The sequence below is a fragment of the Lepidothrix coronata genome, unplaced genomic scaffold (genome assembly GCF_001604755.1).
Source record: "Lepidothrix coronata isolate B3197 unplaced genomic scaffold, Lepidothrix_coronata-1.0 Scaffold94, whole genome shotgun sequence".
Taxonomy (NCBI): Eukaryota; Metazoa; Chordata; class Aves; order Passeriformes; family Pipridae; genus Lepidothrix; species Lepidothrix coronata.
Genome location: NW_016690274.1, coordinates 2,979,880 through 2,992,126, shown reverse-complemented (window position 1 = coordinate 2,992,126; position 12,247 = coordinate 2,979,880). Strand labels below are relative to the sequence as shown.

Genomic DNA, 12,247 nt, shown 5'->3' with positions numbered 1-12,247 from the left:
GTTAGTTATTTACCTTTCTCCAAAGATGAGTGCAAGCACACCTGTTTGAATTAATTTAGTAACTCAGACCACTACTCTTGTGCAAAACTTTTTATTAAAAAGAGAAAGGGTTCTTTGTAACAAAAGGTAGGTACAATGCTAATAATAAAATTGAAATTTTCCAAGATTTCAACAGACCAGACATGAAATTTTGACAAAGACTATGTCTCAAGTTTAGAAAGTCTTATTCTTACACCTGAAAACACAGCCAACACATCTGTCAAATATGACCTCTTAATTATAAAAACCACTTTTCAGTTGGTAAATTTACTGGTGCATTATCAGGTTTTAACATGCAGCACCCATGATAAAGCTGTATATAATGCAAAATAATGTTGCTAGAATGCTTAGATTCTTACAGAACCTTTCAGATTTCATAGCTTTAACAATTTTCCTTCCAGTTCTCATGAACTAACATTAAAAGTTATGCTCCCCTAAATATATAGAAAAACTCCTCTGCTTAAAAAAACCCTCATGTCTCTCAGGTGACATAAAAAGAATTTCAAAGAACCCCATAGTTTTGCTTTAGAAATAATACTTGAAAAATATCTTTACAGGGAAAAATAAAAATCCAGGGTTTACCTTTTCTTCAGTTTTTATGCGTGTGTGTATTATAGACATAACTTTACAGCAAAGATCTTGCCGTAGTGACTACTTTCCTCCTTATCCAAACAGGCAGCAGGGAAGAAATGGCATGTAAGCTTGCTCAGTTACCCATCCCAGAGTATGAATAGCGAGTGACAGCTGTCAGAATCTGAGGTACCTCACATTTCTTCTGCAGTACCAGGACCAAGCTGTAGGTCTCTCCCCCACCCGCCAGTAACAGACTAACGAGTAGCAATAACAGTGAACCTGACATTTCCCAGTAGTTCAAGTTGATCAGTACTTCAACAGGATACTGCAGTCATTTCATGCAAAAAGTTGTCTGTTCACATAAATAGCCTCTGCGTCAGTACCATATACTAGGCATGGTCCTAAAACATCTAAGCTATTCACAGACAAAGTCTGATTTGGAATTAAGTTGGTGATTTCCATGCGGTCTTTGGTAGGATCGTTGCTTAGCCAGGCACTTACTACAGACTGGTTAATGGTATTGTGGGAAAGATAGGTAGTACTTCTTCCTCCTGAAAGAAGGAAAGATGGAAGAAAGGGGAAAAAAAGTTTCAATTTTGTTTATATATTCTCAGAATTTGAAGAAACATAGTAGATATGGGACAGACATAATAGGAATATAATTTTACATTTAAGTCAGTTTTCAGATTAGTTATCAGATGTCATTTCTTTGGTCAATGAAGGAAAAAATAGCTTAAAAAAATCAAGTACTTAATTACAGAAACCTAGTACCAGCTCTGTTAAGACAAATACATCACAAATACATCATGTCTCAGTTAAGACAAATACATCACAACAGCTATGAACTCATCTCACCAGTGTAAGTACCTGCAAGTTTTTCTAGCCAGAAACTAAAGCAAGAACAGAAGAACAGAAGTCTGTTTATACAGTGTCTTGCTATTATTGGGGGTTTCAGCTTTGCTTCAGTAACACTTATTCCCTACTGTCCCTCCTCCCTACTTACTCTGAAGCAAGTGACATACCTGTATTTGACTTCGAAATTTTTCCATGTAATATTTTACATTTAAACTGAAGTATCACAGTTTGAGAACTGTCATTCAGCATAAAATTAACAGGTGTCTGAAGTGATGCTAAAGGGTTTATATTTCATATACCTGAAAACATGCAGAGTGCAACCCAAAATCAGTAATCCTATCTCTTCCATATATAAAACTTAATTTTGAGGCCAAAGTCAGCAGGTGACATCTGAAAGTTTCCCCACTGTTTACAGTCTGAAGTGACAAACACTTAGCAGTCTTTGTGATTATAATGTGAAATGTTTGTACTAAGTCAGTATCATAACTTTAAAATCCTGCCATAATGCAAAAGGATCCAGTTTCATTCATTGGAATTTGAATGAAATTATGACCTTGAATTGGAAATTCCTAATTCTACTATCTCATTAACATATCAATTTTGTGGTATTCTAACTTTGTGTATCTCCCTCAGAGACTCAGTAATGTCATTGAGGCTGCCTCTGTGTCTTTTCTACAATACAGATGATTTTTAAGTGAACACAATCTCTCTTTGAAATCATAGCTGTGCCCTTTCACATATTGGTAAGAGTGTAGCACATTAAGAAAACCAAAACCAGACCACAAAAAACCCTCACACAACTGTTAGCCTTTTAAGTAGTTTTCCTCAAGTGCCTATCACTGCTTGCTTTCTAAGAAAAGAAACTAGGTTTTATTATTCTGTATTAGGATTGTGTTATTAATTGGGTCATGTAAGAACACTGACTGTCATGAACACTGACAAATTCAATGCAGACGGACTTCTAACGTCCTTACCTTGATGAAGAAAAGATGGTTTTTCAGATACATTTGTGGAAGAATCCCAGTGCCAAAGTGATCCATCTTCAGAACATGTAAATAAGTGATCAGGGTTGGAGGGATGGAAGTGAACTTCCCACACTGTAAGTATCAAACAGAACCCTGTCAGAACCACTTCAGAACAAGTATCAAGTACTTCAATCACTGCACTTTGGATAGTATGATGTGGACATGCACTTACAAGAACCCATGCCCCCATCAAAACCTTCCATTCTTAAGTGTGTGTGGGTAGGAGACCCAAAGCCCCATGCTTAGTTATATACTGCAGTTTTCCCTCCCCTGGGAGAGGGGTGGTAGGAGGGGTGGGGGAAAACCCCCTTACTTTATTGCATTTTCAGTATTGCAAAAATTGCTAAAGGTTAAAGTCATATCTGAATTCAGGCATTCTGTATACCATCTGATGCCATCTTCCCTACTATTAAGTTTAAATCTGCACGCAGCATGCATTCCTTCCCAGCACGTTATTTTGTTTCTGGATACCACAACTGTGGAAAACACATTTAAATCAGTAGAACTTAACATCAAGAAATATTTTTACTCATTTAATACGATTGTAGCATCAAGTAAAGATATTTTCCCCCATAAAATGAATTGCTATCTTTTTTGTGTAAAGTTACTAGGAAAGTGAGCTGTTTCAGCATTGTGGAGGCACCAAATGGATGTGTACTATCTTGAGTTTCCCCTTCTTCCTAATGTTGTCGAGTTTGTTAGCATCTGCATTCTTGCTTTACTCTATGTGCATAACACAGCATCAATTTCTATGACTCTTTATACACCTACCCTGCTAGAAACAATCATTCTGATCAAATGCATTTAAGGGCTCATTAAAGAATTGCTTACCAAGTCTAGTTTTAATTTAGATAGAGTTGGCTTTTAGATAAGAACAGTCTCACATACAGAGAACTGGGTGAAAACACATTGAGTAGTAGTAGGTATCCTGGGAAGAGTATAGAGGTGAAGGTTATGTAGGGATAGGGTGAGGAAGGCCAAGGGGAAGCTGGAACTGAACCTGGCAAGGGATGAAAAAATAAAAGGAATGGCTTCTACAGGTATGTCAGCCAGAAAAGGAAGATCAAAGATGTTCCCCCTGATAAACAATGCTGGCAAACTGGTAACAACAGATAAAGAGAAGGCTGACATACTTGGTAACATTTTTTGCCTCAGTTTTCAATGGCAACCTCTCTTCCCACACCTCTCGAGTGAGTGGACTGCAAGTTAGGGTCTGAGGGAGCAAAGTGCCTCCTACTGTAAGAGAAGCTCAGTTTTGTGACCACCTAAGGTACCTGAACGTACATAAATCTATGAGACCTGATGAGATGCATCCCAGAGTCCTGAGGGAATTGGCTGATGTAGTTGCCAAGCCACTCTTCATGATATTTGAAAAGTCATGACAGCCAGGTGAAGTCCCATGTGACTGGAAAAAGGGAAAGATGGGTACAAACCCATGTTTAAAAAGGGTAGAAAGGAGGACCCTGAGAACAACAGACCTGTCAGCCTCAGCTCTGTGCCTGGGAAAAACATTCTAGATCCTCCTAGGAGCTGTGCTAAATCATGTGGAGGACAGAGAGGTGATTCAAGACAGCCAGCACAGCTTCACCAAGGGCAGGTCTCCTGCCTGACCAACCTAGTGCCCTGTGTCCCAGTATCCACTGTATCAGTGGACAAGGGAAAGGCTACAGATGTCATTTATCTGGACTTCTGTGTATGGCCTTTCACACAATCTCCCACATCCTTCTAAATTGGAGAGATTGGGTAGACTGTTTAGTGGATGAGGAACTGGTTGGACACTCACATCCAGAGGCTAGTGGTTAACAGCTCTGCATCCAGATGGACATCAGTGACAAACTGCGTCCCATGGAGGTCCAGACTGGGACTAGTGTTATTTAATATCTTCATCAATGACATAGACAAAGGAATCGAGTGCACCCTCAGCAAGTCTGCAGATGGCACTAAGCTGAGTGGGGCAGCTGACACACCTGAAAGACAGGATGCCATCCAGAGGGACCTGGACAAGCTTGAGAAGTGGGCCCATGGGAATCTCATGAAGTACAAGGCCAAATGCAAGGTGCTACACCTGAGTCGGGGCAACCCCAGGTATCAATACAGGCTGGGGGATGAACAGATTGAGAGCAGCCCAGGGGAGAAGGACTTGAGGGTGTTGGTGGATGAGAGGCTGCACATGAGCCAGCAATGTCTGCTTGCAGCCCAGAAAGCCAAACATATCCTAGGCTGAGTCAAAAGCAGTGTGGCCAGCAGGTCAAAGGAAGTGATTCTCCCCCTCTACTCTGCCCTCATGAGACCCCACCTGGAGAGCTGCATCCAGCTCTGGGGCCCCCAACATAAGAAGGACATGGATCTGTTGGACTGAGTCCAGAGGAGGACCACGAAGACAGTCAGAGGGGTGGAGCACCTCTCCTATGAAGACAGGCTGAAAGAGTTGGGGTTTTTGAGCCTGGAGAAGAGAAGGCTCTGGAAGACCTTACAGCAGCCTTCCAGTACCTAAAGGTAGTTTACAAGAGAGTTGAGAGGGACTTTTAACAAAGGCATGTTTAACAAAGTGATGGGACAAGGGGGAATGGCTTTAAACTGCCAGAGGGCAGGCTTAGAGTAGGTATTGGGAAAAAATTCTTTACTGTGAGGGTGGTGAGAAAAAGTGAGCTGGAACAGATTGCCCAGAGAAGTTGTGGATGCCTGCAAGTGTTTAAGGCCAGGCTGGATGGGACTTGGAGCAGCCTGATCTAGTAGGAGGTGACCCTGCCCATGGCAGGTGGGTTGAAACAAGATGATCCTAAAGTCTCTTCCAACCCAAACCATTCTATGATTCTATGAAGAGGCAACTTATGTGATTGTTTTCTACCATAGTTACAACAGCTTACCTTTTAGAAACTTTTCTAAAATAACACCTTCTTCTCCCCCCTCCATTTCAGGTACTTACTTTCTGCTTCATGAGCATTTAGCAGGGACACTGGCATAGTACCCTGCCTGATGTCCCATATGCTCAGCATCCCATCCTGGCCCCCCGTGGCCACAATATGCTGCTGATTGGGATGCCTGTCCACACAGTGCAGTGGAACTCTGTCACCTGCCCTGCAAAGAGAAAAAACCAAAACAACCAAATAACCGAAACATGAATTCTTTATTTAGTTTGTGTTTTCTCCTTCTTAATCCCTAGGAGTGTTGACAAGTGAGGCACAGGTATCCATTGCAGCTTCAATTCCTGTAGCATCTCATCACCACAGGCTGAAGCCACATGACATCTACTGGAAACCAGAGGTATGGCAATAACATGAAGCTACAATCGGATGAGAATCAGATTCTGTGCCCTACGGTACACAGACATCTACATGGCATCTGACAGATTTACAGGAGTGAGGGTGCCTCGCATACACATAATACTCTACGTATACCTACCATAAGATTACTGTGAAATGCATGTTATAATTACAGTTTCAACATGTACTAACAGTTACCAAGAGAGACTGGGCACTGACAAAATCACTTACCTAAACCACAGCCTATTAACAGCAATGGGAATTATTACACAGACAACAACAGGATTTAAATCTAGCTCAGTTTGTTTTCTCACAGTATCTTATAAGGCACAAAGTTACCATTCAAATACATTCCAAATGCCAGAAACCTTATATTAGGCCTGTGGAGAAAAGCAGATGTAAAGTGTATATATATAAATAGGGAAAGAGTTTTTGGTTGAGAGTTGGAATTTGTTTTCTTAAAAAAGAGCAAGTGTACAGGTGCAATAGTCCTTCAAGAATTAAATCATAAAACAGACCACCTAAACACAATGCTTAGTCACAACAGTGGTTTGGCCATTAAGCAGTCTGCTTTTGATTATTTAAATACCAAAGAAGTTAAAATCCTTTTAAAAAATCACTGATATATCATCCCATTGTTAGGATGCTATCAGGAAAGATTTACATCAGATTATATAAAGTAGACATGCTTCTCAGTAAATATGTAAAAAAGTGGAGGTCTTACAAAGAAAATATTTGAGATGGCTCATTTCTTTGCTGTCTGAGGTCCCAAATTTTTAACTGTCCAATTGAATTTACTGTCAAGATCTCAGTTGTGCGAAGGAAGGTCACTGCATGGAGCGTACTGCTGTCTGCATTGTCTGCAAGAGATGAGAAAAGCATTCAGGTAAACCTATGGAATGCTAATCTCCCCTTAGTTACAACAAAATACCTCTTTATAGAAAAGAGAAACGCTTACAACCTCTGCATTTTCAGCATGAGAGACAGATCAGTATCTGCAAATACCCTGTGAAAAAGGAGCCCTTGCTTCCTGTATCAAACACCACTGAGACAAATCAGTAAGAAGCTGTGTTGATTACGTTTGGTGCTTAGAGAACTACTTGTTGATCCATAAGATTTCTTTTTGCAGTTCCTTCAAGAGGAATCAGTTCAGCCAAGTTTATGGTTTTCAACAGTTTTCTTTATATGCCTAGCACCTTCTGACAGGAGGCAACTATGGAGCTTTTTATAATGGAGTTCTTCTGAACACAAGGAACAGTACTCTGACTGGGAACATTAAGCAGTTGTATACAGAAACACTTAATTCACCAACTTTTAGACCTTTTCCAAGAACTGTCAATGTGATATCAAGTTAAATCAGAGTTTGTTAAATCAGTGCTTGTTAATAACTAAATGGCAAAGCTCTTTTTTTTTCAGGTCCTTTTCTCCAGAGCTTCTTTTGGTCAGAGTAATTTAAAATGTTAAACAATTCACAGCACTGAGGTGAAACTTTTGAGGCCTTAGGAGAAAATGTAGACACCATTTTCTTTTAATTCTGTTATTATATAGAAACTTCTCATCTTGATTATGATAGGGTAACATTTTTAAGTCTACTTTCACCTCAAATATTTTAAAATTCTTTGTGTAAGCCCAAACAAAAAGAAAACATAAGTGAATTATTATCTTTCTGAATAAGATAGTTGCCTAATTACAGATAGTTGAATGACTTTTCTGCCTTCTATTTAAATGAAAACTGAGGGGAAGAAAAAAAAAACCTCACCAAAACACTTTTAAAAACAAATGTTAGATTACTGAACAGTGAAGTTCTAAAGGATTTAAAATTTTATGACAGAGTAATATTAAGTGATTTAGCAATGATACATTTTTATGGCTCCAAAAGATTTTTACAGAATCTCTAACTTTGGAGATTTTCTCCTACCATAATTGACTACAAACATATCAACTTTGTATTATACTCTTAAATCCATTAAACAATAACAAAAATACCAAGGTATTCCTTTCCATATATTGAATGAGGTACAATAGTTCTATCAGCTCAGTGCCTGTGAAATGTCAAAGTGTCATGGAATTGGGAACCAGTATGAAAGATTGCTTACACCATAGAACTCCATCCTGAAGAACCTGAGAGCATCTTCCAAGATGTTCTCTCTCCCCTCTCCAACTTTTACCGTAAAACCATCCATAGTACATAAATTTGTGCATGTCCTTTCCACCTAACTCCACATAAGCTTCATTTAAGGGGTCATCGGTATGACAGACTTACTTATGTACCATTCCTAATTTACCCTACCCATTTTCAAAAGGACATTTCTCAGTTAACTCACATCTGATTTCTTAAATGCTTACGTGCCAGCAAATCTAAATGCAGTCTTCCCTGCAGATGAAGTTATCACTACAAAGCAAACATTTTCAAGTAGCACTATGAAGTGAGCACCAATAAAACTAGCAACTTGCATCCAGCACATTATTAAATCTGTATGTAAGCATCCAAGAAATTACCCAGAGAAAAATAATTTTGGGGGTTTTGACATTTGCTGCATGAGAATTCACAAAACACTCTACTCTATTAAACTTGTACCAGAACACTCTGTGTTGGTATCTGTGTATATGTAAAAATTTTCCAATAAAATAATCCTTTTAAATTAGTTAATGTCCTTGCCCCTCAAAAAGTCATAGAATCACGAATCACAGAGTCATTAAGGTTGGAAAAGACCTCTAAGATCATCGAGTTCAACTTTTGACCAAACACCACCATATTAATGAGACCATGGCACTAAGTGCCATGTCCAGTCATTTCTTGAATGCTTCCAAGGATAGTGACTCCATCACCTCCCTGGCCAGCCTGTTCCAGTATTTCCCCTGAAGAAATTCTTCCCGATGTCCAACCTGAACCTCCCCTGGCACAGCTTTAAACTACGTCCTCTTGTCATGTCACCAACTGCTTGAGAGAAGAGGCTGACCCTCACCTGGCTACAACCTCCTTTCAGGTGGTTGTAGAGAGTGATAAGGTCTCCCCCGAGACTGTTACTGTGTTTTGTGTGTACCTGATAATAAAGTCTGGCTCATGCCTTGCTACTTTTTTTTTTAATATAAAAAGGTTTTCTACAGAAATTCTCAAGGAACTTTGGTAAAGGGCTGTATGCAATTAATAGGATTTATCTTGTGTGTATATACAGCCATGGACACACGAGTACACTCTCTGCCCAGAAATCCCAAAGTACTTCCTTCCTTAGTTGGCTCTATCACTGTGTAAATTCCTTTATCCACTGGAGGACAGGTTTTTCTTAAGAAGAAAGAAAGGGCTGTATCAAACTGAAGCTTCAGAAATAAAGTTTTGGTTTAGCAATGCCACTATCAAACATAGTCTTACCATCCTTTAAATTACTTCTGCTTTTAAGTTCAATTTCCGGCAGATGCTCCAAACTTGTATTCTGTTTTCACTATTCTAGCATGATAGAAGAGTTGGGAATAACCAGGTTTTGACACCTTGCTTCATCACATAATCTATTACTCTAGGGAATACGGAGCTTTTTCACCAAGAGAGAAATGATCCCTTGGTATTATCACCGTATTTGGCAGAAAAGTAGGGTACAAACAGTGGTTTCTGGTTCTTGCTGTTCCTTTAGACACAGACAAATAGATATTTTAGTATATGGACACCACAAGGGTTAATCTTAATACAAATAGTGAATTGAAGTGACCATTTCCATGGCCTCCAGTTATGAAGAACTTGGGAGACAATTCCTCTTGAAACCTAGCTGTGTTTCATATATACTGGTATAGTATTTAACAATTCTAGGTGAAACAGAAACCTACAGAGAACGTTGGGCTTGAAGCTTCTCCATCAGCTAAAACATTAACTTACATATACTTGAATAAATATAGAAATACATGTGAAATATGTTCAAGTATTTAAAGTCTGAAGAGATACTGCAATAGTCTGGAGCAAACGCATTCAGCTTGGAATACTGAAATCAATTATCAATTGACTTTTTTTTTTTTTTGGTTATCATTTGAGAAGCTGAAAACCAAACAAACCCCTCCAAACTGTAGTAATTTGAACAGTTATCTGACATACCTATAGTTCTTATTGCATCTTTTTGGTCAGCTCTGAAGAGATTTATTCTACCATCTTCTCCAACAGTGACAATTTCTGGGTTGTTGCAGACGACTCCGGTACATGCTGCTCCACCACAAGATGTGTCTTGATCCACGTGATAATGGGCTCTCTCCCACCGGTGGTTGGCAGATAATGTCTAAGTAGTAACCAGACATGAAATTATGCTGTTAAATAATGAACCTTACAGAACAAAGCTTCCAGACTACTCATGAAACCAAAAACAAGCTCCGGAAAAGCCATACCACCTCACAGGAATAAGAACCTCGTTTGCAAAGCCTAGCCATGACACAAAAAGGAATCAAGAAATCTAAATTTTCATCAACTCTTAAGCACACAACCCTTCCATGAAACATTATTTATCTCTTCTCTGAACCACCATTTTCACATGACCTAGAAATTAGAGAGAACACTATTTATGAACTGTAAAATGTCTTTGACTAGGCTGATGCCTTCAATCTTTCTCCAGGACAAGGGAAAAGACCTGAAACCTTTACAAAATATAAGGTCACATTTAGATTTTGATGGCAAAGAACTCAGTTTATTTTAGGTACCATACCAAACTATTAACAGACATCTGTCTTTATTGTGTCATTCAGAATACATAAGAAAAGTAATTATTTTCAGTGATTTATAATCAAAGCAAAAGACTACAGAGTTTGCATATCTTCCCTCACATGACACTCGTGAGAAGAAATTCAACATAAGTCATTTACTTCAAGAATGCAAAAACTCTAATAACGCAGGTACAAGTTCATTAACACCCACTCCCCCCAAACAATCTAATCTCCTAAAGTATGTTTTCAGTGAATGGACTATTTGGTTACAGATGTACACTACAAGATACCCCAGTCTTACCCTGAAATCTGCTTTATGTAGCATGTGTGTAAAATGCATTTTTCTTTCCTTGTATGTATAAAGTCAAAGCTTATTCTAACACACTTATTAAAATAACTGATTTTGGTAGGCAGATGTTTCTTATGTTGAGATCAAAGTGAGCTGTATTACACAGAATAGCATCTTAAAGCCAATGCATGTTACATACCTGGTTATTTTGATGATGACGGAATATAGTTACGGTTCCTGTTGATGAGGCAACAACGATTCTCTCTTGATCCAAAAACTAACGAGAGATAGTAAGTATGCTATTATTCAATGTTAATACTAAGATGATAATTTTGATTTTTGAGTAACCTAAATTATTGGTAGATAGAGGGAAAAATAAAACAACCCCCCCAAAAAAACAACCCCACAAAGCCACAGTGGCTGGCTTTTGCCCTTTTTCTTTGTAGGAGTTTTTTGGCCAATCTGAGCATTCTGACAGCTCACTCTCACTTAACTTCTCCTAAGTAACAAGCCCTTAAAAAATACAGATCTATTCAACACTGCTATTTTACCTGCATGTCCATAACATCACCATTGTGCTGGATATCACACAGCAGGTGAGGTTCTCCATGATATTCACCATTGAGGCCCACGTTTCCAAGGTCGTCCGCAGACCAAAAGGAGATCCTGTTATCCTGTACGGAAACGACACCACCACTTTTACCCGAAAATACTTTCGAAAGTATCCAACACTACGCCTCAGCCAGGGAAAGCGCCAAGCATGCGGCTGGGCACCGCTCCTGACGAAGCCGCCGCCGGCCGGAGGAAAGCGCTCGCCCGGCGGGATAAAGCTGCCGGGCGGCGAGGCGGCCCCTCCACCTCCTCAGAGACACGACCACGGCACAGCCCGGCGAAGGGCGGGACCGCCGGGCCGGGAAGCGCTCACGGCGGCCCCGGCCCAGCGGCGGAGGCGCAGGGCACAGAGGCTGCGTGAGGTGCCCCCGCCGCCAGCCCCGCGCCCCGGCGGGAAGGTCGCGCCGCGCCTCCGGGCCCGCCCGGGCGGTACCTCGTTGTCCCAGGACCCGGTAGCGAAGACGTCGGGAGGCTGTAGGGAGGCGGCGGGCGGGGGCCGCCAGCGCGTCCGGCTGATCTTCTGCGACACGAACTTGGCGCTCACGTCCTCCATGGCCGCGCCCGCCGCGCGCTGCTCCCGCCCGCCCCGCGCCGCGCGCCCTCATTGGCTGCGGCGCGACGGCGAGCGCGGAGGGACAGGCGGGGGCGCGGCGGGGCGCGGGGGCGCGCGCGGGAGAGAAGGGGCCGGGGTGGCCGTGCTGGGGGAGTCGCCACAGCTGAGCGTGTCCCCCCGGCGGCGTCTGCGGAATCGGGCCCGCAGAGGAGGAAATCGAGGAAGGAGTGAATGTCCTCACTGTCTGCTCGGCTGGGCCGGCAGCCCCCAACGTGTTATGTATCTGTGTCACCTTTGCATGACGTGCACCAGCTTCCGTTTTCTCAACATAAGTGACTTGGACAGCAATTAAGCATCTCTGGTC

The 12,247-nt window shown here is 41.1% G+C and overlaps 1 protein-coding gene across 1 annotated transcript; it reads right to left on the bottom strand.

Moving 5' to 3' along the window:
* Positions 1–77: 77 nt before the first annotated feature.
* On the bottom strand, positions 78–11,906 carry NUP43 (nucleoporin 43). The gene is made up of 8 exons (XM_017822056.1): positions 11,764–11,906; positions 11,270–11,392; positions 10,918–10,995; positions 9,834–10,011; positions 6,480–6,615; positions 5,419–5,570; positions 2,442–2,564; positions 78–1,163 (listed from the first exon to the last, which is right to left on the bottom strand). The coding sequence occupies exons 1-8, from the start codon at positions 11,881–11,883 to the stop codon at positions 949–951; spliced, it is 1,125 nt and encodes a 374-aa protein (XP_017677545.1). The 5' UTR covers positions 11,884–11,906; the 3' UTR covers positions 78–948.
* Between the last annotated feature and the right edge of the window lie 341 nt (positions 11,907–12,247).

Excerpts from the sequence above, each read along its gene's own strand:
- NUP43 (XM_017822056.1), bottom strand. The coding sequence starts at position 11,883 with ATGGAGGACGTGAGCGCCAAGTTCGTGTCGCAGAAGATCAGCCGGACG. Across the intron at positions 10,996-11,269 it reads GTGATGTTATGGACATGCAG|TTTTTGGATCAAGAGAGAAT; the intron begins GTAAAATAGCAG and ends ATCTCTCGTTAG. Across the intron at positions 5,571-6,479 it reads CCATCTCAAATATTTTCTTT|GGCAGGTGACAGAGTTCCAC; the intron begins GTAAGACCTCCA and ends TTCTCTTTGCAG.